The sequence below is a fragment of the Cololabis saira genome, chromosome 23 (genome assembly GCF_033807715.1).
Source record: "Cololabis saira isolate AMF1-May2022 chromosome 23, fColSai1.1, whole genome shotgun sequence".
Taxonomy (NCBI): domain Eukaryota; kingdom Metazoa; phylum Chordata; class Actinopteri; order Beloniformes; family Belonidae; genus Cololabis; species Cololabis saira.
This window is the reverse complement of record NC_084609.1, coordinates 7,233,027-7,260,381: the sequence shown is the minus strand read 5'-3', so window position 1 is coordinate 7,260,381 and position 27,355 is coordinate 7,233,027. Positions and strand designations below refer to the sequence as shown.

Genomic DNA, 27,355 nt, shown 5'->3' with positions numbered 1-27,355 from the left:
TTTGCTGCACTCTGAATGCTGGAGTCCATGGGCTGCAGACAACTGGGCGTGGTAGACGGACTGAGCGCGGGTCAGGGCGTAGTAGCAGACATTGTTGCATCTCAGCAGGATGGAGAGTAGGCCACGTTTTCACTGTAAGTACTTCCTGACCAATCATTGAGTCCACGCTTCATACTGATGTTAATAAAGTGCATTTATTTTCCTTGTCCTGTTGTTTAAGCACCATTGAACACAGTAAAAGCTAAAAAAGGAAATGAGATGAAAATCTCAATGAATATTGGTCATGTCATGATTTATCCATATTCAATTAAATAAAACTCAATTAGGCTACATTAACCTCTAAACATTACTTTCTTTAATTACCGATATTAAACAGCTACAAATTTAAAGCCTGTAACCTGTTACTCGTTTTCAGATACAAATACAAATGTCCTAGTAAGCATTAAGAATTCAAATTGTAAACATACTGTAAACACTGTTAGCTCACCTTATCAATTGCATTGAAATTCAACTCTTGTAGTGAATAATGAACAAACCAAAACTTCTCAAGTAGTGCACAAATGGCATTTAAAGTGGATCATGTGCTAATGTGTCAATAACTTATCATGCAAAATAGCTAGCTGCACAGTAATGAAATGCAACCAAACTATTGTTATGCAAATTAACCTTTCACACAACCACTCGGTATTATTAACATTGAACAGAAAGTTAGTACAGAACAAAGGAAAGCTATTTACCGTGTGCGCCCTGGGCCAGTTGTAGAATGAAACTTAAACTCATTGCTCTGTCTCTCTTTGCCTCACTTCCAAGTTTTGATGCGCTTTAAACGGTTTCCACCTTGCAGACTTCAACATCTATGTTAGAGGGAGGTGTCTTCAGTATTCACATTCATTACTCAGGTAGAAGTATAGATACTAGAGTTTAAAAATACTCCTGTATAAGTTGAAGTATCAACTCAAGTTTTTTACTCAAGTAAAAGTATAAAAGTACTGGTTTCAAAACTACTTAAAGTATAAAAGTAAAAGTAATGTAAGGGGGAAAAAAGCCATTAAGGACAAAAGCCATTGAAAATGAATGCATCTTAGTATAATGCAAATATATTAAAGAACCAGATATGTGTACTATTGAGCATTAACATGTGTTTCAGAGAGCAGGAGATATGATGACTAGTGTCCTATAAGTATTGTAATGGTGCAAAAAGTCAAACTTCAGAGGCATGTTATCATTTATCCTAACCTTTATTGGAATGTACATCCAAGTTTAGTTGCAGGAATCTGAGGGAACGGATGTAAGAACAAAACTGGACAAGAACATCTGAAACAACCACAACCAAATTCACTCTATCCGGATGGAGCAATTTAACTGGATAGTTTTTTTTAAAGGCCGAAATGAAATAGAGTAACGAGGCTGTTTTTAAAATGTAAGGAGTAAAAAGTACAAATAATTGCGTGAAAATGTAAGGAGTAAAAGTAAAAAGTCGTCTGAAAAATAATTACTCCAGTGAAGTATAGATAACCAAAATTTCTACTTAAGTAAGGTAACAAAGTATTTGTACTTCGTTACTTGACACCTCTGGTTACTGATAAACAAAAGTAAACTTGAAATAAATACATACAATCATTTACAGGTGTGTATGTCTGTGTAAATGTGTGTGTGCGAAGTGAAAACAAGGTTTTACCTAAACTGCAACTACAGTCTAGGGAGGAGGGGGCACAACCACGCCAGTTTGTGGCGTCTTTAACCCGGGGAAAGTGGCTATAAGGTCAGTGCTCGGTATAATAAGCAGGAAAGTCTTCATCAAAGCTGTAATCTCGGACGGCTTACGCCTAATGACATTTCAATCAAGGGAGCCGGAGACTGATTGTAAAAAGCGATTGGAAAACGAGCGTAAAAGTGTTATCGTCTCGCTTTATAAAAATGTAAAACCCACACGTGTCTCCGGGATTACCTTAATGAAAGGTCAAGCTTTAATTTAAAGATTAATTCCTTTTATTCGGGTGTCATAAAGGAGCTGGTGGCTGAGAGCACCGGCGCTCGATTGATCTGTTTTCCCCTCCTCTGCCGCCGCTACACCTCCTCCCTTATTGCCTGATTGCTTTGCTTCACTTGATGCTTTCTGTGTGCCGTCAATATTTCAGTCGGAGATTAATTTCGCCGCCAGATCCGGGCATTGGAAAGCTCTCAGCAAATCAGATAACATTTATAAAGCCATGCTTGACCCTGAAGGCTGGAGGATGAGGAGAGGCGGACGTGGGAGGGGCCGCCGCGGCGCGCTAGCGAGCTAATGGGATCCTCGTCCTCCACGGTGACGGATCGACCAGCCCGGCACATCCTCCCCGTCTCGCCTCCCCGTCGTACCTGTGGCCATCGTGTCGTCTCTTCTCGTTTTCGCCCAGCATAAGGACGACATCACGCTAATCCCCCGCTAAGACTGCACGGTCAATCATATTAAATCCTAATACTTCCAAGGTGACCTCCTGCCTGGCACGCGGCCGCTTTTTAAGCTGTGATTTAGTGTGTGTGTGTTTTCATTACATTTAGATCAACATAACTCATGAACATACTATCGTTCACGTTTCCTCCTCCGGGGAAGTCCTGACGACGCCCTGGTCCCGGGGCTTCACCCTCCGTCCACCTTTCAGTCACTGACTACGTTTACATGCAGTCAAAATTCAGGTTAAGGTCAATATTCCGGTTACTGAAACATTCGGAATAATCTGTTTCCATGCGTGAGCAAACAGCGTGATAATAATAATTCATTTTATCTGTTAGGTGCCTTTCATGGCACTCAAGGTCGTTGTTGTGCAACAATCAAAATATAAAAACAATTTAAACAGAAAACAGCACAGTTTGCAGCAGAACAAAAAAGCGACTTGAATATAGAGGGTCTGTATTGACGTCACTTTCCCACTGGCCCCCTTACTCTCACTGAGTGGACAAAAATGGCTGCAACTAGTGGAGAAGACGGGATAACAGCTGATTATCGGCTTAAATTAAAGGCAGTTGGACTTGACAGTGACCCGTACAGTTACCCCAAGAACCAGTGGTCCATGGACATTAATATTTGGCCAAGAATCGAGTTTCCTGATATTTATATGTACTTAATTTCTACGCCGGGGAAATACTCGAAGCAAAGCTTGAAGGCATACAAAAGTCTTGACGCTTGGTTCTACTTCAAGGCAGGATTTGTTGCAGAAATTAAAGTGATGAGGACACCGAATTTTATGATTTGACCGTTTAACGTTAGCTACCCAAAAATCCAACATTACCTGATACAAAATGGGAACCACAAATCCACGTTTCGGTGCCTGGAATCCAGTTGTTTTTCTGCGAATCACAGCGATCCATTTGTCTCTCTTAAGCTTATTTTTCGGCAGTCTGTAAAACGATAACTCTCATTTCTTGCTAAATCTATACAGTCGATCTAGTACAGTCGATCGCACAACAGCTCTTTCCCGTTTTAGATGTTTTCCAGTTTCTCAAACTGAAAGTTTACGCTGCCACTCAATCTTTCTGACACTCAGTCTTTCTGACACTCAGTCTTTCTGACACTCAGTCTTTCTGACACTCAGTGGACGAAACCCGCTGTGAAGTCGCATCTGTGACGTCATGCAAATTCCCTCTATTAATTCTGACATTTCAAAAAGATAATCCAACATATGTAGGAACAATTGGTTAGACAGACTGCACATTGGCAGATATAACTATTACAGGCTTTTTTACAAGTGCATTTAGGGCCGGACTTTGTGGCGACAAGGAAGAAATCCCTGTATACATGGTAATTGGAATCATTTTGGATATCTCCATCAAACCAGCGACGCAGGGAGAACGTCATGACGCAATTCCTGTCATTTCCGCTTCAAAATCACGCAACTTTTTGCTCACCTTTTTGTAAATGTCGCTATCCCAGTACTTTGTACCGTCTACAAATGCCAAAATGTTTCTTTCATTACATTTATGAAGTGATTAGTCTACTCCTGATGAAAAGAACATGCGCAGAAAACAAATTCCTGTTCCTTGTGATGGGGATATTCCATTAGGCTAAAACATGACCAAATATTCGGGTTAGAAAAGGAGTAACCCAGGGGTCATTTTCGGGTTTTTAAAAACCGGAATTTGAGCAAATTCTGTTTATTCAAAGGGGTTATTGGTGTTTACATGGCCGTGCAAAACCGGGTTATTGCTAATATTCCGGTTAGAAAAGGGTTATTGACTGCATGGAAACTTAGTCATTGTTCTCTGCAGTGTTGTGCATGAACGAGTTCAAATGAACGCGTTCATTGAACACGTTCATTTCTGTGAGAACGTTGAACTGAACGCAACATATTTACACATAAAGAACTTGAACGTGAACTTGTTCATTCTGGAGATCATGAACTGGAATTTGAACTGTTCAGATTATGTGAGTTGCAGCTTCACTGTTTAGGTCCAATTATTACGGAATAATCGTTCTTATTTCACCAGCGGGCAGCGCGCACATTTAAAATGCTCGACGAGCCCGGTGCAGTCTGTATGTAGCTGATTTATGGTTCCGCGTTACACCAACGCGGACCTACGCCGTAGGGTACGCGGCGTGCGGACCGTATGGTTCGCGTCACCGCGTACCTTACGCCGTAGTCTTCGCTGTAAATCAGTAAATCAGCCTCGACTGGTGAAGAGAGACGTTGCAGACGCAGCGTCAGCGAGCCGTCAATTTTACACATCGTCTCCCAAAGAGTCTGACGGTAGGAAACTAACCTTTCTGTGCAAATTATGCCCACCTGCACTGAGAAAACAAGTCTGAACGTCTGCCTCGTCAACTTCACATTTGAAACGTCATGTGGAGTTAAAGCATCAGTCCAGTGTGGGGAAATATCTGCGAGTCCTTAACAATCAAAAAAGTTCCCAGAAAGACCAAGAGGTCTGATTTCCCAGTAACATGTAGACAAATTGATAATGCACTACAATGTTGGAGATTTACAGCCTCTGAATAAAGTTGAAACGCCACTAGGACAATACATGATTGTATTCAGCAGGGGTCTCCAACCCTGTCCTGCATGATTTACATGTTTCATTGCATCATCACACCTGATTCTAATTAATGGCCGTCATCAGCTTGTCATCCAGGTCTGCACAAGTCTGTTAATGACTGTCATTTTTATCAGGGTTCTGAGGGGAAATATATAAAACATGCAGGACAGGGCTGAAGACCACTGGTATACGGTTAACAGTTTTAGGATGGGGGGGGGGGCGTTTCAGTCGTACTTCTCACCTAAAAATATTGAAATGAACTGAATTTGAACTAGTTCAAAATGATAATGGTGAACTATGAACGTGAACTGTTCATTTTTAAACTATGTGAACTGAACTTTGAACTAGTTCATGAGAAGTATGAACTTGCACAACACTGGTTCTCTGTAGCGGCCGGATTAAACGAACGCGCCCTTCCGGCCACTATTAAGTTCAATTAGGTTTCCTTGAAATTTAGATTTTCCCCAATTAGGTCTTTTAATTGTCAACCTGGAGCGGAATTAATAGGATTTCAGAGAGCCATTATGAGAGTAAACCCCCTCCTCAGTCCCACTCGGTGACTGGTTTTCCTCCGGCTGCTTGGGTCGGCTATGCAAGGCTGCAGCGGTGCTGCAGAGCAGCCCTGCACCGGGTATCGATCCCTGAGCCTGATTTATGCTCATTGGACCTCAGCCTCCCCGTTAGGTAAATTAGTTCCCTCACAAGGACTGGAGGATCTGCAGAAACGAGCTCCGTGCTGGTGTTGTTCTGCAAATATGAAGAGTAGTTTATATCCGTTCATCCCTCTGACAGCCCTCAGCTTCTCCGTGTGGCGCTCAAGCGCTCGTTACCTTGTGAGAGACGCCTCCACTAAGCAGAGCGCGTCATATATCCTGCTGAAGATCGATAGATATACTCAGCAATCTGCCGAAGGGAAAATTCCCCTCTGTCATGGCGTGGCAGGTGGCGCCGTGTCCCACATTAACATATATGGACGGTCGATACGGAGTTGAACTGAATCAGAACGCGGCTCCACTTATAGATCAATTAATGGACTAGAAAAGGCCGTCACAAATAGCTCCCAGTGTGTAACAATCCCCGGCCCAACTTTCTGTGCAGCGGCTGATCAATCGGATTCCTGCAGATGGAAGAAATGGCCACGGATGTGGGGACGGGTCACGTGGCGGTGGCTAGCATCGATATCTCGCTGACGCGTCACCATGGTGACGCCGGTCGCGTCTAGAGTCTCCATCGATCCCCAGGTACTGAAAACTGAATATGAAAGTGTGAATTAAAGCTTATAAACTATTATTGCCAGATATGCTGAGGTTAGTTATCCCTTTAATTCTCTTTTTTAGTTATAATTTCTCTTTTAAATCTTCAGATTATAACGCCTCTTCGTATCAGGCGAATATCTCAGACAGAAAATGGGGTTTAACCTTTTTGTTGTGTCATAATTTAACAAAAGTGAAGAGAAAACAATGAGGGCAATACTAAGCACCCCCTTGGTTTCATAGCTTGTAGATCGATCTGTAACATCCACAACTTAAAAACCCAACATAAATGAGATTTCTTTTATCCAATTTGCAGTTTTATTTTTGTTCATTTCATTAAACTTCAGGATATTCCCCGTGTTATGTTTTGCTTGAGTCCTTTTATCTTTCATTTCTTCTTCTGACAGCAGATTGTTGTTTCTTTTTAGTCTATTATTTTAGTCTGTGGCTTCGGTTCATTGAGGTTTGATGTGTAAGCCGTGTAAGCCGAGCTTTCTCAAGTTAACCAGATCAGTCCAAAATCTAGAAAAGTTCAAGGTCAACTCAATGACAACAGCATGGTAACGTCCTGTGGCTGCAGCACAACCTTAAATCCTCCACCTCCACCTCCACCACTGGTCTTGACGGATGCTGCTGGACATTAAGACCCCTCAGCTTTAGTCTCATCCATCCCCAGATCAGGAAAACGGGGGGTAAAGTTTTTCTTTCACAAATACCACGGTAATCACAGTCAACAATACCAGTAAAATACACAATTGTATGTAAAAGAGCATAAAAAAATGTAAGGATTCTTTTCATGGGGCCCAAAATCCCTAGCGGCGCCCCTGCAAAGTTCTTCTGGGTTTTCAGATCCAGTTCCACCTCTGTCCTGCCAGACGGAGGTGGAACTGCCATTGTTTATGTTTATGTTATGTTCATGTAATAATTGCTTGGGGGTCATGTTCTGGGTCTCTGGAAAGATCCTAGAGACAACTTGGTAACCCTTTCTTTTACAGTACAGTAATAACCAGGTAATACCATGGTAATTACACTGTAATTACCTAGTAGTACCTTCTATTTACAAGGTAATTGCATGGTAACTACTGGGTAATTTACCCAGTAAGTACTAGGTAATTATTACGTATTTTCTTGTACCATGTAATTATGTGTATTTACCATGTAATTACATGGTAAATACCTGGTTGTTTAAACTAAACATTACTAGGTAATTACAAAGACATTAGATGGGAACTATTAGGGAAATTGCAGGTATTTACTAGGTTAATATTGGTAACTACCAGTCAATTTACCATGTAATTACTCTGAAATTACACGAATTATTTCTAAGTAAGTACCAGGTAATTACTAAGTACCGCAGCCAGAGCCAGATCAGCTCCAGGACCCAGTGGGGTTCCCTACAAGGTGTACAAGCGCTGCCCTGAGCTCCTTAGAATCCTCTAGAGGAACTGTGTCTGACCAGTGGAGGCAGGCTGAGGGTGTCTGGATACCTAAGGAGGAGAATTCCACCAAGCTGGAGCAGTTTAGAACGATCTCGCTCCTGAGTGTTGAGGGGAAGATTTTCTTCAGCATCCTCTCCAAAAGGTTGACAGGATTCCTCCTCAGCAATGCCTACATTGACACCTCGGTCCAGAAAGGGGGTATCCCCGGTGTGTCAGGATGCTTGGAACACACTGGCGTAGTATCCCAGCTGATCAGGGAGGCGCGGGAGGGTAAGGGAGACCTCGCTGTGCTTTGGCTTGACCTTGCCAATGCCTTCGGCTCCATACCCCACAAGCTTGTGGAGACTACTCTGGACCGACACCATGTCCCCAGGAAGATCAAGGACCTCATCCTGAACTACTATGGGAACTTCAGGTTCAGAGTCACTTCTGGGAGCACAACATCAGACTGGCACAGGCTTGAAAAGGGCATTATAACTGGGTGTACAATCTCAGTTAGCCTCTTTGCCCTAGCCATGAACATGGTAGTCAAGGCAGCTGAAACTGAGTGCAGAGGCCCTCTGTCTAAATCTGGCACTCGGCAGCCCCCCATCAGAGCCTTTATGGACGATCTCACTGTCACCACTACATCGGTTCCCGGTGCGAGATGGATACTTCAGGGCCTGGAAAAGCTCATCTCCTGGGCAAGAATGAGCTTTAAACCAACAAAATCCAGGGCCATGGTGCTGAAGAAGGGAAAGGTGGTGGACAAGTTTCGCTTCTTTGTGGATGGCACAGCAATTCCATCAATCTCCGAGAAACCAGTCAAGAGCCTTGGCAAGGTCTTCGACTGTAGTCTCAGGGACACTGCAGCAGTCCGAACAACCATCAAGGAGCTTGAGACGTGGCTAACAGCTGTTGACAAGTCTGGCCTACCTGGGAGGTTTAAGGCATGGATTTACCAGCATGGCATCCTACCCCGGGTTCTCTGGCCCCTGTTGGTGTATGAAGTGCCCTTGTCTACAGTGGAGACTCTAGAGAGGAAGATCAGCAGCCACCTCCGTCGTTGGATGGGCTTTCCACGGAGCCTATGTAGTGCAGCTCTGTATGGGAAGACCAACAAACTCCAGCTCCCTTTCAGCAGCCTTGAAGAAGAGTTCAGGGTCTCTCGCACAAGAGAGGCTTTGCTCTACCGGGACTCCAAAGACTCGAAAGTGGCATCAGCGGGCATTGTGGTGCGAACCGGTAGGAAGTGGAGGGCTCAGGAAGGCCTGGAGGTGGCTGAGTCTCGACTGAGACATAGGGCTCTGGTGGGCACCGTTGCAACAGGCTGTGCCGGACTGGGAGCCATTCCTCAACCTCGCTATGAGAAGGTTCGAGGTAAGGACAAACGCCAGCTAGTCCTGAAGGAGGTGCGGGCAGGGGTTGAGGAGGAACGGACCAGCAGGATGGTGGGCATGCAGCAGCAAGGAGCATGGACAAGATGGGAGGGAGCGCTGGAGAGGAAGGTGACCTGGTCTGAGTTCAGGCAGGCTGAACCCCAGCGTATCAAGTTCATGGTCCAAGCTGTCTACGATGTCCTACCCAGCCCAGCCAATCTCCATCTCTGGGGCATGGTTGACTCTCCTGCCTGTGCGCTGTGTTCCAGAAAAGGCTCTCTGGAACACATCTTAAGCAGCTGCTCTAAAGCCCTGGGGGAGGGCCGCTACCGTTGGCGGCACGACCAAGTGCTGAAGACAGTTGCTGAAGCCATCTCCACCATCGTGACCAAACGCAACAGCAGCAAGCAACAACCTGGCAATAGGAACATTGCCTTTATCAGGGCTGGAGAGCAGCCACAGTCACAGGCCAAACCAGCAGCCAGCCTCCTCACCTCTGCAGTTGACTGGGATCTGCGAGTGGACTTGGGCAAGCAGCTCAAGTTTCCAGATTACATCACTACAACATCTTTGAGGCCAGACATCGTGCTTTCTTCAGTTTCTTCAAGGCAGGTGCTACTGATAGAACTGACAGTTCCCTGGGAGGACCGAATAGAGGAGGCAAATGAGCGGAAGCGGTCGAAGTACCAGGAGCTGGTCGAGCAATGCCAAAGAAGAGGCTGGAAGGCACGCTGTGAGCCCATTGAAGTAGGCTGCAGAGGGTTTGCTGGCCGCTCCCTCTGCAAGGTGTTCACGCTGCTTGGCATTACGGGGGCTGCAAAAAGGAAAGCCATCAAGTCCACCATGGAGGCAGCAGAGAGAGCCTCGAGATGGCTTTGGATCAGGAGGAGCGATCTGTGGGCCAATGCTACTGGGACACAAGTCGGGGCTTGATCAACCCCGGCTGGGTCACCTGAAGGAGGGGGTATGATTGTTGAAAGACCCGAAACCCCCGATGATCTCAGGCACATCACTGATGATGTGTCCCAGTGCATCCTAGGATGTATCTTTAATCATTTCGGACTGGCCCAGCCAGTGACACCCAGGAACAGGCTGGGAGACAACCAGGATCAGTCTGGTGACGATTGGAGAGACAATTGACAGCCCGGAAAGACGGCGCCCGGGGCAGCAAGGGGTAGCATCCCGACCTGCATCTTCCGTGAGGGAGAAACCCAACCAAGCTACAGAACGACCTACTGAGAAATACCCCCAGGGGAACCCGAGAGGGGGGGAGGATGAGTTCCCCAATAGGACGGACCTAACGGTGACGACTTTGGCAAACGGCTTAACGACGACGACAACCGAAAGATGCATCTGTGGCAAGATCTGCAAGAACGAGCGTGGCCTAAAAATCCATCAGGGCCGCATGAAATGCTTAGTGCAGGGGAGTGTAACACAGCGCACAGGACCTAGTCCTGGTGAGACGACGGAGGAGCCCGGCCAGGAGACACCCCACAGAGCCCAGAACCTCCATGTGATACGCCCTCCAGCGCCCAGCGAAGTAATTCGGCAGCCTCGTATCAAGTGGCCTCCTGCAAGCCAATACAAAGTGTGGCACCAATTTGATGAGGACACAGCCAAAATCATCAATTCAACAGCAAAAGGGGATGTCGACAGAAGGCTTCAGACCATGACCACCATCATTGTCTCCTATGGAAAAGAGAGGTTTGGCGTCGAAGAGTGCAAGTCCATCAGACCCAACTACACCATGAACCGAAGGGCAGAAAAGATCCATCAACTGCGGAAGGAGCTCCGGTCCCTGGCAAGGCAGTACAAGGCAGCAACTGAGGAGGAGAAACCGCAACTGGCTGAACTCCGGAACATCATCAGGAAAAAACTTACGACCCTGCGTAGAGCTGAATGGCACAGGAGACGCAGGAAAGAGAGGGCCAGGAAGCGAACTGCATTCATTGCTGATCCATTCGGATTCATCAAACAGCTGTTGGGGCAGAAGCGTAGCGGTCGTCTAGTTTGCTCCAAGGAAGAAGTTGACAACTTCCTGGATAACAACCTGAGCGACCCTGATAGGGAGCAAGAACTAGGGCCTCTCAGTGCCTTATTGGACATACCATCTCCCACTGTCAATTTCATCACCAGCGAACCTACCTGGAAGGAAGTCCAAGAGGTGGTCACCGCAGCCAGAGCCAGATCAGCTCCAGGACCCAGTGGGGTTCCCTACAAGGTGTACAAGCGCTGCCCTGAGCTCCTTAGAATCCTCTGGAAGATCCTGCGAGTGATTTGGCGAAGAGGAACTGTGTCTGACCAGTGGAGGCAGGCTGAGGGTGTCTGGATACCTAAGGAGGAGAATTCCACCAAGCTGGAGCAGTTTAGAACGATCTCGCTCCTGAGTGTTGAGGGGAAGATTTTCTTCAGCATCCTCTCCAAAAGGTTGACAGGATTCCTCCTCAGCAATGCCTACATTGACACCTCGGTCCAGAAAGGGGGTATCCCCGGTGTGTCAGGATGCTTGGAACACACTGGCGTAGTATCCCAGCTGATCAGGGAGGCGCGGGAGGGTAAGGGAGACCTCGCTGTGCTTTGGCTTGACCTTGCCAATGCCTTCGGCTCCATACCCCACAAGCTTGTGGAGACTACTCTGGACCGACACCATGTCCCCAGGAAGATCAAGGACCTCATCCTGAACTACTATGGGAACTTCAGGTTCAGAGTCACTTCTGGGAGCACAACATCAGACTGGCACAGGCTTGAAAAGGGCATTATAACTGGGTGTACAATCTCAGTTAGCCTCTTTGCCCTAGCCATGAACATGGTAGTCAAGGCAGCTGAAACTGAGTGCAGAGGCCCTCTGTCTAAATCTGGCACTCGGCAGCCCCCCATCAGAGCCTTTATGGACGATCTCACTGTCACCACTACATCGGTTCCCGGTGCGAGATGGATACTTCAGGGCCTGGAAAAGCTCATCTCCTGGGCAAGAATGAGCTTTAAACCAACAAAATCCAGGGCCATGGTGCTGAAGAAGGGAAAGGTGGTGGACAAGTTTCGCTTCTTTGTGGATGGCACAGCAATTCCATCAATCTCCGAGAAACCAGTCAAGAGCCTTGGCAAGGTCTTCGACTGTAGTCTCAGGGACACTGCAGCAGTCCGAACAACCATCAAGGAGCTTGAGACGTGGCTAACAGCTGTTGACAAGTCTGGCCTACCTGGGAGGTTTAAGGCATGGATTTACCAGCATGGCATCCTACCCCGGGTTCTCTGGCCCCTGTTGGTGTATGAAGTGCCCTTGTCTACAGTGGAGACTCTAGAGAGGAAGATCAGCAGCCACCTCCGTCGTTGGATGGGCTTTCCACGGAGCCTATGTAGTGCAGCTCTGTATGGGAAGACCAACAAACTCCAGCTCCCTTTCAGCAGCCTTGAAGAAGAGTTCAGGGTCTCTCGCACAAGAGAGGCTTTGCTCTACCGGGACTCCAAAGACTCGAAAGTGGCATCAGCGGGCATTGTGGTGCGAACCGGTAGGAAGTGGAGGGCTCAGGAAGGCCTGGAGGTGGCTGAGTCTCGACTGAGACATAGGGCTCTGGTGGGCACCGTTGCAACAGGCCGTGCCGGACTGGGAGCCATTCCTCAACCTCGCTATGAGAAGGTTCGAGGTAAGGACAAACGCCAGCTAGTCCTGAAGGAGGTGCGGGCAGGGGTTGAGGAGGAACGGACCAGCAGGATGGTGGGCATGCAGCAGCAAGGAGCATGGACAAGATGGGAGGGAGCGCTGGAGAGGAAGGTGACCTGGTCTGAGTTCAGGCAGGCTGAACCCCAGCGTATCAAGTTCATGGTCCAAGCTGTCTACGATGTCCTACCCAGCCCAGCCAATCTCCATCTCTGGGGCATGGTTGACTCTCCTGCCTGTGCGCTGTGTTCCAGAAAAGGCTCTCTGGAACACATCTTAAGCAGCTGCTCTAAAGCCCTGGGGGAGGGCCGCTACCGTTGGCGGCACGACCAAGTGCTGAAGACAGTTGCTGAAGCCATCTCCACCATCGTGACCAAACGCAACAGCAGCAAGCAACAACCTGGCAATAGGAACATTGCCTTTATCAGGGCTGGAGAGCAGCCACAGTCACAGGCCAAACCAGCAGCCAGCCTCCTCACCTCTGCAGTTGACTGGGATCTGCGAGTGGACTTGGGCAAGCAGCTCAAGTTTCCAGATTACATCACTACAACATCTTTGAGGCCAGACATCGTGCTTTCTTCAGTTTCTTCAAGGCAGGTGCTACTGATAGAACTGACAGTTCCCTGGGAGGACCGAATAGAGGAGGCAAATGAGCGGAAGCGGTCGAAGTACCAGGAGCTGGTCGAGCAATGCCAAAGAAGAGGCTGGAAGGCACGCTGTGAGCCCATTGAAGTAGGCTGCAGAGGGTTTGCTGGCCGCTCCCTCTGCAAGGTGTTCACGCTGCTTGGCATTACGGGGGCTGCAAAAAGGAAAGCCATCAAGTCCACCATGGAGGCAGCAGAGAGAGCCTCGAGATGGCTTTGGATCAGGAGGAGCGATCTGTGGGCCAATGCTACTGGGACACAAGTCGGGGCTTGATCAACCCCGGCTGGGTCACCTGAAGGAGGGGGTATGATTGTTGAAAGACCCGAAACCCCCGATGATCTCAGGCACATCACTGATGATGTGTCCCAGTGCATCCTAGGATGTATCTTTAATCACTGCAAACTACCAGGAAATTATAACCTATATTTGAGGTAGTTACCGGCTAATTACACTTCAATGACCATGTAGTTACCTTGTATTTACTATACATTTCATGGATAACTACCGGGTATTTACCCATTCATTATTGATTTATGTATTTTCAATGGATTGGTGCATGTACCCCCGAGGGTTGTAAATAGAAGGTACTACTAGGTAATTACAGTGTAATTACCATGGTATTACCTGGTTATTACTATACCTGTAAAAGAAAGGGTTACCGACAACTTCTGTTGTAATAGATGCTATATAAGTAAAAGTGAATTTAATTTAATTTAATTTAATTTAATTAGACTGAGGTCTTTCTCCCTCCCACCTTTTAATCCCCTTAAAACATTTAACGTTCTCATTAAAGTCAGTATTGCACGAGGATGATCTCTTCGGTTCTTGCACATTTCCCTGACGTTGGGGTAAGAGTGCCAGAAGTCCAGCCCTGAGAAGATGAGTAAGTGTCTCAAATGCTTTCTTTTGTCTCCATAGACCATTAAACTCTAAATTGCATGGAAATGGTTTCCCACCATCACGAGTGTCTTTACCTCTTGGCAGCGAACACCTGATTGCTTCAGACCAGCCAAGTGTCAAACACAGAGGTCTGAAAGCCCGGGGTCGATGGTAAAAGCACAGCCTTTTTGATAGACGGCGTGGTGATAAAGTTACTTTTGTCAATGAAAATTATGACTAAATATCGTCATCAACAAACCTTTATCACCTGAGGAAAACGAGACGCAACGAAGGTTTTAGGTTTTAGATGTTTCTCTGCTTCATTGCACCATGATACAAGTGACTGTGTCATCAACAGAACTATCCATACTTTGATGATAAGCTGGTGACGATGATTAAGTAAAATCAGGTGTGTTAAAGTGAAACATCTAAAACATGCAGGACACCGGCCCTTCTGGGATTCAGTTTTACACCTGTGTCGTAGAGGAATAAAAACCTACGGAAGAGTATTAGGGCCATGCAGGGGAAAAAATATTTGAGAAGGAAATTTTGAGAAAAAAGTCGAAATGTTGATTAAAAAAAGTCAAAATTTCGTGAATGAAGTTGAAATGTTGAGAAAAAAGGCGAAATATTGACTTTATTCTTGAAATTGTATTTCAACATTAATCTCGACATTTTGACTTTTTTCTCAACATTTCGACTTTTTTCTCGAAGTGCACAATAAAAAAAAAAATATTCCCATCTCAAATATTTTTCCTCCTGCATGGCCCTAACACTCTTCCGTAAAAACCAGACTAAAAGGTAGATTACGGAATAAAAACTCTGCTAAAATGTATCTTCATTTTCGTTGACCAAAACGAGACGAAATGTTCTAACAAAGATCCTTATTGTCCATTTTTTTAAGTAGTTTCCTCTGGTTTAGTTTTTAAACCAGTTTAGTCTTTAGATCTTTGGATACACTTTCCTACATAGACGTGGAAAAGAAAACCCAATGTGTCGTTGAAAAAGAAAAAGATGGGAAGAAATTTAGAGTCTTCTGTATCTGGGGGGCCCACTTTTCCATGAAGTAGGTGGAGAACATCCAGGTCCAGAAGACGATGCGGTCATCCTTGAAGCAGCCTACAGAGACGGGGGGGGGGTTAACAACACACCTCTTCTTCTACGGCCTATGTACACAATTTTAAGGACTTTTAAGGACATTTCTAAGAACTTTTAAAGATGTTTAAGGACCTTTGAGGACCTTTAAGGACCTTCAAGGACTCTTAAGGACATTTAAGGACGTTTAAGGACATTTAAGGATATTTTTACGACATTTAAGGACCTTTTAAGGACCTTTACGGACTTTTAAGGACCTTTATGGACATGTAATGGCTTTTAACAATAATATAATAATAAGAGAACCTTGTTTGAATTGTAAAATGGGTTTGGCTAAATACAATCTTTGACTAAAACTAAACTGGTCCTGGACAATTCTGACTAAAATAAGACTAAAATACTCAGACTTTTAGTCGACTGAAACCTGACACGACTAAAAGGAAAATGAACGTGACTAAAACTAATAAAAACCAAAATGATAGCTGGACCCAAAGACTAGACTAAAACTAACATTGACAGAAACAACACTACATGGTGAAAAGGTTTACATATTAAAAGCATGGGGTTAAAAGATTGGGGTAATAACCTTCAGATGTTTATTTTACTCTGAGAGCTTGCGGCTAACAGTGCACACCTGTGAGAGCGTGACGGATGTTTAACGGCTGCACATAACTCATAAACAGCTAAACAGCTGATGTGCCTGTACACGATGCAGCATCATTACCGAGTCACTGCTCCACCTGCGCGGCCATTTAGATTAGTGTGATGACTGTTCACGGCGTGATATGATTGATTAGCTGCTTGTATTCAGATCAGCGCTAAACAAGGACAGCTCCGCCGTCCGTCGAGCTTTTCACTGACGTCTCAAACTAAAGTCTTGTCATTTAAAACCCGGGTTTTGAGTCAGAACTGCCACCGAGGAGCCGATATCGGCCCGCGCTCGCAGCGATAGAAAACAGACAGCTTCAGAATAAGAGAGTTGGCAGGAAACCCGCCGCCACCACTGTGCCTGCCCCGCCCGCCACTCCTCCCTCACTTTGAACCGCTGAAGATTGATGTGTTCATTTAACGTTAGCCTCCAGCACCACGAAGAGGATAAGCACCTGGGCTCTAAAAATACCTCCGTTTTCAGATCATCCGCGGACGGGGGGGGGAAATCAGATGAGGGGAAATTACGCTCCGAATGGAAACCCATTCATATCACACCGTCCTCCCCGCCAGCCACCGGCTCTGTTCACAGCTTGCTGCGGAGATATTGATATTCATATGGAAATGCTACCCTTTATTAACATAATAATATAAACAAATTGAGGATTTGATTTGGGGCTAAGGAAAGAGCTAGCGGGGGCCGTGCTGGCTGTGCGTCTCCGCCCAGCGTGACGTAGACTCACAACTTTGACAGCTGTAATAGAAGATGACACTTTTACAGTTTGTGCATTTTTTTTTAGCTCATTACGACCTTTTGGTTGAACCTCCGACCTCGAGACCAGGAAAGGCAAGTTTATTTAATAGGGCTGGGCGATATATCGAGATTTTGATATATATCGATATATTTTCAAACACGATATGGTACGAGACAATATTGTTTATATCGATTTAAAAAAAAAAAAAAAAAAAAAAAAAAAATTTTACATTTTTTTTTTTTTATGATTTTGATATAGCTTATTTTGTGACAAATTGACTTGAATGTTTTATTTGAGATTTGCACAAATGTTTTGTTATTTGCACAACTGTCAACCTCAGTGGAAAAGTCTGCCTGTTACTGTATACATTGTATTAATTGCAGTGTATTTTAATTTAATTGTTATGCAGGAAAGGGATATTTGTTTTATTTTATTCCAGAAGCATTTTTATTCTATATATGCAGGCAGTTTATTTTTATTTCATTTGTTTTATACATTTTCATATTGTGCAGACCTCTGTTAATAAAGGAACCTGTGTGACATTTGGCACGAGGCTTTGTATTAAAACTGACTGTTTTTTTAAGGGTTTGCCTCAGAAAGAAATGAAGCTAACAGAGAAACCCCAATTAAGGCACAGAAAAAATATCGAGATATATATCGAGTATCGCCATTTAGCTAGAAAATATCGAGATATGACTTTTGGTCCATATCGCCCAGCCCTATTTGTATATGAATGAATGAATGAATGAATGAATGAATGAATGAATGAATGAATGAATGAATTGTTTATTTATGTGTCATACACCTTTAAGGTGCCCAGCCCATAAGGGCTTACAAGACACAGATACTACGCCAGCAAACAAACATCAACTGCGTACAAACAAAAACACAAACACAAAATTATAAATTCCACTTATACATTACAGATCAGATCCTTTCTCAATTTCCATATAATTTGTCCTTTCTCTGTTTCCAGGCTCTCTTTATAAAAGTAGCTATAGAGAAAACCTCCTCTTTAAAAAAACATTCTTGCAACAATCTTGCATTTTCTGAAATAAAAACTTCCTGGTTTCATCATACAATGGACAATAAAACAAAAAATGAAGTTCATCCTCAACAACATTTAGGTCACAAAACACTACATAATCTTTCCTCTTGTGTATAGCACAATTCAACACAAGGTAATTCAAAGTGCTTTACATCAACATTACACAATGAAACAGTAAATAACTAATAAAATGATAAGAAAAGAGGTAAAATAATAAAAAGCCCAAGTTGTTAAAAGTAAGGGCAGTAGAGTACAGCAGGTACATCTCATTCTTACAATGGCAAGAATTACGTTTCTATGCGGTCAAAACTTACAAAGACCCGGTCAAATACAGTGTTACAAAGTAATCTGTAACCAATTTGACAATTCTATGCCACAATACCTGTTTCCAGGTGTTATTTCACACAACTGACTAGAATTGATTTTGATTTGGAGTTTTTTTATTTTGGTCCATTTGGATACAACATAAAAAAAAAAGGTCCAATATATTAAATGGCACCGAAAAGGTATAGGCTGAAGCCAAGGCTTATTATGCCTACCCTTTTATGAACCTCGACTCAGGAGGTCTTATACAAAACAAAACTAATAATTTGGGTTCAAACATTGTAAAAGAATGGATATATTGGACAAGTAACAAGCAAACAAGCAAAGACAAAAAAACAAAAAACAAAGATGGAAACAAAACAAAAAACATTCTATAAATTGCAAAGAGTGATACATTAAATTGTTCTTGGCAAGAGACTGTACAGCGCGGAGAGCAGAGGTTAAGAGTAGGGTGTGTAAAAAAAAAAAAAGGTGTTTTTTTTGTTCTTTTTTTTTTTTAATTACGTTTCGAAAGGTACGAAGACTGGGTCAAATACAGTATTACATTAGGACCAGGAGTCCTTATTGGTCCTATTGAGACAGAACATCATTTTGATTTCTTTGGGGGGGGGGGTTCTGATTCAGGGTTAGAGCTGAGACTGAAGGATGGAGGTATTGTTTCACCTGTGAGTTTGTTGCCATGGTAACTGCGCCCGTCCTTTTCATTTTTATTTCTTTATTTACTTGTTTTTGCTCATACGGCCCCAGAAAAGCAACCCCCAGGAATAAAAAAAAAGCCAGCAATTAACTCAGCTGCATCAGCCTTTTAAGGTTTTTCAGAAACTGCACGCTAACAAAAGCAGTATTAAGAAGAAGGATTACCATACATATGCAAAGAAAGAGAATCCCTGCGTAATCAGAGTTTTTATTTGCATTAAAAATGGAGTTGAGTGGGTGAACATACACACAGGAAGCGAAGCTGCTCAATAACACTCCACTGGAGACTAGAGGGCCGGTGGAAAGGGAAACAACGCCCTAACGAGGCCTGCGTCCCTCCCTCCAACGCCACGTTTTCATCTTTTTATGGAGATATTATTCGTTGCGGCGCCGTCTCTCATCACTCCGGGCTTCTCTCCATGTAAGTGAGATGGAGGGAAGGAGGGATGTGGTCAGTCAGTCATGTCTAAGAAGACCTTGGAGGACCAGAGAGCCTTTGCTGCTGGGACTTTTGACGGCGCAAAGCTGACAGATCGGTCTACCCGGCAGACGAGCGCAGGCAAAGCTCGGGCACCATGACCGTACCTGGAATACTAAATCACGCCGGAACGTCGTTAAGTTAATTCCTCCTGGGGGTCAGGCACGGCGCCGAGGAGAAACTCGGGAGGGGAAGTTATCGCACCCAGATAACGTGACGGTGAACTGAAGGAGTCGGACGTGGAGTAATGAAATAAAGAGATGATCAAACTGGAGATTTTCACAATACGGAGCAAAAGGGGAACTACATGACGGAGGAGGAGTTAGAATATAGAGGGGAGGGTTCAAGTCTTCCTGAATGTGTTTTAATGATCTATAATCTATAATATTCTGCACTCATGTTCAGGTATTTGACTCCTCTTTCCTAAAACGACGGTCTTACCCTCGTCTTACCCTTCTCGTGTCAAACGTTCCAGTTACCAGTTCCAAAGTAGCACCAACTCTTTGCTGGTCTAGAGGAAAGAACCGCTTACGTAAGCAGAGGGGGTGGAGTTATTAAGACCAACAGAAATAGCAAGACTGGAGGACGGAGACATTTTCAAATAAGAATAAATCTGGATGTAGCAAAGCAGTAATGGTCTGAGGAGGAGACAACCTGTCTTTTACCCTGGATTCACACTGAAAGCACCACATGCGTCATAGGCGTCCGGTTGCAATTCATTTTCTATGAATGTGCTCTGCAAGAGGCGTCGGAGGCATTGGAGGCGTCCAGAGCGTCAATTTGAAGTTGAAAAATCTCAACTTTATGCAAATGAGCAGTGGGGACGCCGAGGCAGCGTCCAATCACAGACCGGGATTCCCAAAGCAAGAAGCCTCAATGAACATCTACTTTCATGTACACACAAACTTATACTCATTCACGTGCACACATGAGCATAGCTGTGCACTAAAAAACGTATTTTATCAGGAATTAATATATTAAATTAATATATTTCATCCAGCAAACTGACATTTTAGCTGATTTGACGGCCGTTTTTACCTGAACTGCTCATGTGAAACCCGTAACTGATGGTTGAGGAGCTGGATGGTCCGAATGATTTTATTTGCTACATCGATCCAACGCAAAATCATTAAAACCCGTGCTTATTAATCACAAAACACAGTTTAAACAATATGACCAAATCTGCTACGACCCGGTGTGTCAGTGTTCACCGCAGACAGACTGCAGCTTCACCGGGACCAACGGCTCTGATGGTTGATGTTGATCCGGGACCAACCTTGTTAAGAAGCATCAAACTCACTCTTATCTACGCAGAAATAACGCTAAAATATAAAGAAGGCTTCCCAAAGTATGATCCATGGTGAAAGAGGAAACTGAAGATGTGCAGCTATATATAGATATATGTAGACTATATGTACTTTGTTCCCTCCAGTTCTGCAGCGCAGCTTGAAAGCCCCGCCCCGCCTCTACACACGATTTTTGACGCTTTCAGTGTGAATCCAGCATTAAAGATATGGTCCACGGAGGTGGTACGTGCGACCGGGAGGGGGAGGGGGGCGGGCGCAGGCAGGTGGAAGCAGCAACGGGAAGACCGGGGGTGGGGGGAACCGCAGGCCAGCACGCAGCTCCCGAAGCTCCGGCCTGCAAACATGCACAAAAGAGAAAAAAGGGGGGCCAGCATAAGAAACTACAGGAACGATGGACAAAAATGATGGCTTTAAGATACTTATAATAAATAAAAATGGAAATGGAGAAGAGAGGAAGGGAAGAGGAGAAGAGGAGAAGGGTGAGAAGCACCGCCCAGCGGATCATGTCGGTGCCCCCCTGCAGCATAAGCCTATAGCAGCATATCTACCATGAAGCTATATTTGAGACTAACTATTATAGTCTTGTTCTATAGCTGCAACTATGACTACTGACTCTAACACACTAGAGTTTACACTACCTAGAGATTTACCAACACCAGCTAGAGGTTTACTAAACACTTGTTGGTGCTTCAACTTTCACGCAAAGGCAGCGACATAAGTGACGTTTACAGTGACGTAATGACGTGGCTCCTCTTAGCACCAGAGCTATGGAAAAGCAAACCGGTTCTCAACTGGTTCGCAAGTTGACAAGTTGTGAACCAGAACCAGCCCTGGCCCAGAACCAGCCCTGGAACCGGTTTGGTGGAAAAGGGGTATATAAATCCATGTGGCCGTCTTTCTTCACGATTAGGGGAACCGGGCGGCGACTTCCATCGTTTCCAGTACCTTTAAGAATACTCATGACCTCTGCAGAAAATGTGTTTTTCTGTCTGCTGACAAACTAACCTCAGAGTTCACGGTAACCTCTTCAGATTGCTTGTGGAAGGATCGGTTGAAGCTTTATTGATGCTTTATTATTTTCTTAGTGCTTAAATAACCTATGAATTGAATGATCTGATCAGTTACATGGAACGCCTGAGACATTATCCCCATTTTGAGATGTGTTTTTCTACATGAAGTGACTTCAGTGTCACTCTGAGTTCCCTCCCTCCACAACATAATTGTAGTCATTCAGCATCATCAAACCGGCAGCAGCAGATGCTGCTCAGCCCGATGTGAAGTGGGATCACAGGAGTCGGTTCGACTCATCGGCCCCCCCGGTGAGAGAAGCCCCCGCCGTTCCTCCGTTTATCCCCAAATCTTATCTGTCTCATTAGCTTCGGCGGCGCTGCTGCTCCTTTCATGCTCGTCAGTCCTCGTGTCATCAGTCGGAAGGAGGAAACGTGGAGATCAGACTTTCTAATTAGCCTGATTTTTTAGCATGTTTGTTTCTAATCCCAGCTATCGCCGCACCGCTCGCTCCGGCCAACCGCTAAACGACCCGTACAGAGTATTGAAGCAATCTGTTGGTTATAGATCTTGATGAACCTTGTCCTCACCGACCACGACCACAATAAAGCGGTTCTGCTGATGGGACTGGATTTATGGCTGGAGGGGGGCCTCCTCTTCTTGCTCGTGAGCGTGTTTTCCAGTTAATTGGGAAAGGGTTGAGTGAGGCTCCACATCAGAGGGAATGGATATAACAGCAGGACGCTGTTTACAGCCGTCCTCGAGGATTATAACGAGATGACGACAGAAATACTAAGTTAACTTGTACAAAAGCTTCGCTCTTAATCTGTCTAATTACTTTTCCGTAATCTTTTCCGTAATCAAAAACAAAAGGAAAAAGTTTTTCATCACCAGTTAATCTTCTCGCATCGTCAGGAAGGTTGCTCGGCCCCTTTAGACGAGCCGGAGCTGTTGGTGAACTGGCTGATGGGTAATTCATACGTCAAACTGGACACAAGTGTCCACCGTAGCTTGTTTGGGGAGGGTTGTTAGGAAGTGCCCCCCCCCCATCATCAGGGAGGCCTGGATCAGCCTGATCCTGCTCTGATCAGAGGAGGGGGGGCAGGCAGTCGTGGGCTCAGAGGAGAGGGATTAAACCGGTTCTTAATACGTCCGGGTCATGACCTCCACCGTTCCATGCACCTCCCACTGGGCCGGTTCTTAAACCTTTGAGCTTTTTTCAGTTTTTAATTTGTTTTGGTTCCTCCCCTAAGTATTTCTGTTTCACTTCCTTTTTGATCATATTCTCTGCTGCTGATAACGTAGATTTGGAATATTAAACCCTTTAATCTATCCTCCGATTATTCTTTCTATCCATCCATTCATCCATCCATCCATCCATCTATATAGGTTCTAACTATTACTCGACCCCTTCGTTTGCTCTGTTGCCGTGTCCGAATTGCTCCAAGGAAGTAATCGTCTCAGTTCTAAACTTCTGCAGTACTACAGAAGCTGAACCTGGTGGTGTAGGTGGTGCAAGTGGTGTAGGTGGTGAAGGTGGTGCAGGTGGTGATGGTGGTGCAGGTGCTGTAGATGGTTTAGGTGGTGTAGATGCTGAATGTGGTGCATGTGCTGTAAGTACTGTAGGTACACATCCAAGATCCTTTGGCCCGAGTGAAACCAGAGAACCAGTGAAACCAGAGAACCAGTGAAACCAGAGAACCAGTGAAACCAGAGAACCAGTGGAACCAGAGAACCAGTGAAACCAGAGAACCAGTGAAACCAGAGAACCAGTGAAACCAGAGAACCAGTGGAACCAGAGAACCAGTGGAACCAGAGAACCAGTGGAACCAGAGAACCAGTGGAACCAGAGAAACCAGAGAACCAGTGGAACCAGAGAACCAGTGGAACCAGAGAACCAGTGAAACCAGAGAACCAGTGGAACCAGAGAACCAGTGGAACCAGAGAACCAGTGGAACCAGAGAACCAGTGGAACCAGAGAACCAGTGAAACCAGAGAACCAGTGAAACCAGAGAACCAGTGAAACCAGAGAACCAGTGGAACCAGAGAACCAGTGGAACCAGAGAACCAGTGAAACCAGAGAACCAGTGAAACCAGAGAACCAGTGGAACCAGAGAACCAGTGGAACCAGATAAACCAGAGAACCAGTGGAACCAGAGAACCAGTGGAACCAGAGAACCAGTGGAACCAGAGAACCAGTGAAACCAGAGAACCAGTGGAACCAGAGAACCAGTGAAACCAGAGAACCAGTGAAACCAGAGAACCAGTGGAACCAGAGAACCAGTGGAAACAGAGAACCAGTGAAACCAGCGAAACCAGAGAACCAGTGAAACCAGAGAACCAGTGAAACCAGAGAACCAGTGGAACCAGAGAACCAGTGGAACCAGAGAACCAGTGGAACCAGAGAAACCAGAGAACCAGTGGAACCAGAGAACCAGTGGAACCAGAGAACCAGTGAAACCAGAGAACCAGTGGAACCAGAGAACCAGTGGAACCAGAGAACCAGTGGAACCAGAGAACCAGTGGAACCAGAGAAACCAGAGAACCAGTGGAACCAGAGAACCAGTGGAACCAGAGAACCAGTGAAACCAGAGAACCAGTGAAACCAGAGAACCAGTGGAACCAGAGAACCAGTGGAACAAGAGAACCAGTGGAACCAGAGAACCAGTGGAACCAGTGAAACCAGAGAACCAGTGAAACCAGAGAACCAGTGAAACCAGAGAACCAGTGAAACCAGAGAACCAGTAAGACCAGAGAACCAGTGAAATCAGAGAACCAGTGAAACCAGAGAACCAGTGAAACCAGAGAACCAGTAAGACCAGAGAACCAGTGAAATCAGAGAACCAGTGGAACAAGAGAACCAGTGGAACCAGAGAACCAGTGAAACCAGAGAACCAGTAAGACCAGAGAACCAGTGAAATCAGTGAACCAGTGGAACCAGAGAACCAGTGAAACCAGAGAACCAGTGAAACCAGAGAACCAGTAAGACCAGAGAACCAGTGAAATCAGAGAACCAGTGGAACAAGAGAACCAGTGGAACCAGAGAACCAGTGAAACCAGAAAACCAGTGGAACCAGAGAACCAGTGAAACCAGAGAACCAGTGGAACAAGAGAACCAGTGAAACCAGAGAACCAGTGAAACCAGAGAACCAGTGGAACCAGTGAAACCAGAGAACCAGTGAAACCAGTGAACCAGTGGAACCAGAGAACCAGTGAAACCAGAGAACCAGTGAAACCAGAGAACCAGTGAAACCAGAGAACCAGTGAAACCAGAGAACCAGTGAAACCAGAGAACCAGTGGAACAAGAGAACCAGTGGAACCAGAGAACCAGTGGAACCAGTGGAACCAGAGAACCAGTGAAACCAGAGAACCAGTGAAACCAGAGAACCAGTGGAACCAGAGAACCAGTGAAACCAGAGAACCAGTGAAACCAGAGAACCAGTGGAACCAGTGGAACCAGAGAACCAGTGAAACCAGTGGAACCAGTGAAACCAGAGAACCAGTGAAACCAGAGAACCAGTGAAACCAGAGAACCAGTGAAACCAGAGAACCAGTGGAACCAGTGGAACCAGAGAACCAGTGAAACCAGAGAACCAGTGAAACCAGAGAACCAGTGAAACCAGAGAACCAGTGGAACAAGAGAACCAGTGGAACCAGAGAACCAGTGGAACCAGTGAAACCAGAGAACCAGTGAAACCAGTGAACCAGTGGAACCAGAGAACCAGTGAAACCAGAGAACCAGTGAAACCAGAGAACCAGTAAGACCAGAGAACCAGTGAAATCAGAGAACCAGTGGAACAAGAGAACCAGTGGAACCAGAGAACCAGTGAAACCAGAAAACCAGTGGAACCAGAGAACCAGTGAAACCAGAGAACCAGTGAAACCAGAGAACCAGTGAAACCAGAGAACCAGTGGAACCAGAGAACCAGTGGAACCAGAGAACCAGTAAAACCAGAGAACCAGTGAAACCAGAGAACCAGTGAAACCAGAGAACCAGTGAAACCAGAGAACCAGTGGAACCAGAGAACCAGTGAAACCAGAGAACCAGTGAAACCAGAGAACCAGTGAAACCAGAGAACCAGTGGAACCAGTGAAACCAGAGAACCAGTGGAACCAGAGAACCAGTGAAACCAGAGAACCAGTGAAACCAGAGAACCAGTGAAACCAGAGAACCAGTAAAACCAGAGAACCAGTGAAACCAGAGAACCAGTGGAACAAGAGAACCAGTGGAACCAGAGAACCAGTGGAACCAGTGAAACCAGAGAACCAGTGAAACCAGAGAACCAGTGAAACCAGAGAACCAGTGAAACCAGAGAACCAGTAAAACCAGAGAACCAGTGAAACCAGAGAACCAGTGGAACAAGAGAACCAGTGGAACCAGAGAACCAGTGGAACCAGTGAAACCAGAGAACCAGTGAAACCAGAGAACCAGTGAAACCAGAGAACCAGTGGAACCAGAGAACCAGTGAAACCAGAGAACCAGTGAAACCAGAGAACCAGTGAAACCAGAGAACCAGTGGAAACAGAGAACCAGTGAAACCAGAGAACCAGTGGAACCAGAGAACCAGTGGAACCAGAGAACCAGTGAAACCAGAGAACCAGTGAAACCAGTGGAACCAGAGAACCAGTGAAACCAGAGAACCAGTGAAACCAGAGAACCAGTGAAACCAGTGGAACCAGAGAACCAGTGGAACCAGAGAACCAGTAAAACCAGAGAACCAGTGGAAACAGAGAACCAGTGGAAACAGAGAACCAGTGGAACCAGAGAACCAGTGAAACCAGAGAACCAGTGGAAACAGAGAACCAGTGGAACCAGAGAACCAGTGGAACCAGAGAACCAGTGGAACCAGAGAACCAGTGAAACCAGAGAACCAGTGAAACCAGTGGAACCAGAGAACCAGTGAAACCAGAGAACCAGTGAAACCAGAGAACCAGTGAAACCAGTGGAACCAGAGAACCAGTGGAACCAGTGGAACCAGAGAACCAGTGAAACCAGAGAACCAGTGGAAACAGAGAACCAGTGGAAACAGAGAACCAGTGGAACCAGAGAACCAGTGGAACCAGTGAAACCAGAGAACCAGTGAAACCAGAGAACCAGTGGAAACAGAGAACCAGTGGAACCAGAGAACCAGTGGAACCAGAGAACCAGTGGAACCAGTGGAACCAGAGAACCAGTGAAACCAGAGAACCAGTGGAAACAGAGAACCAGTGGAACCAGAGAACCAGTGGAACCAGAGAACCAGTGGAACCAGAGAACCAGTGAAACCAGAGAACCAGTGAAACCAGTGGAACCAGAGAACCAGTGGAACCAGTGAAACCAGAGAACCAGTGAAACCCGTGGAACCAGAGAACCAGTGGAACCAGTGAAACCAGAGAACCAGTGAAACCAGAGAACCAGTGGAAACAGAGAACCAGTGAAACCAGAGAACCAGTGGAACCAGAGAACCAGTGAAACCAGAGAACCAGTGGAAACAGAGAACCAGTGGAACCAGAGAACCAGTGGAACCAGAGAACCAGTGGAACCAGAGAACCAGTGAAACCAGAGAACCAGTGAAACCAGTGGAACCAGAGAACCAGTGAAACCAGAGAACCAGTGAAACCAGTGGAACCAGAGAACCAGTGGAACCAGTGGAACCAGAGAACCAGTGAAACCAGAGAACCAGTGGAAACAGAGAACCAGTGAAACCAGCGAACCAGTGGAACCAGAGAACCAGTGAAACCAGAGAACCAGTGAAACCAGAGAACCAGTGAAA

General features: G+C 45.6%; 1 protein-coding gene and 1 pseudogene across 1 annotated transcript; both read left to right on the top strand.

Annotated features, from left to right (window-relative positions):
• The first annotated feature begins 6,142 nt into the window (after positions 1-6,142).
• LOC133424567 (uncharacterized) lies at positions 6,143-10,030 on the top strand (annotated as a pseudogene).
• Positions 10,031-10,714: 684 nt separating this feature from the next.
• LOC133424524 (uncharacterized) lies at positions 10,715-13,636 on the top strand. The gene has a single exon (XM_061715192.1). It carries the CDS (start codon positions 10,730-10,732, stop codon positions 13,634-13,636), a length of 2,907 nt encoding a protein of 968 aa, XP_061571176.1. The 5' UTR covers positions 10,715-10,729.
• The last annotated feature ends 13,719 nt before the right edge of the window (positions 13,637-27,355 follow it).

What these genes read in the sequence shown, in the direction of transcription:
- LOC133424524 (XM_061715192.1), top strand. Translation starts at nt 10,730, where the DNA reads ATGACCACCATCATTGTCTCCTATGGAAAAGAGAGGTTTGGCGTCGAA.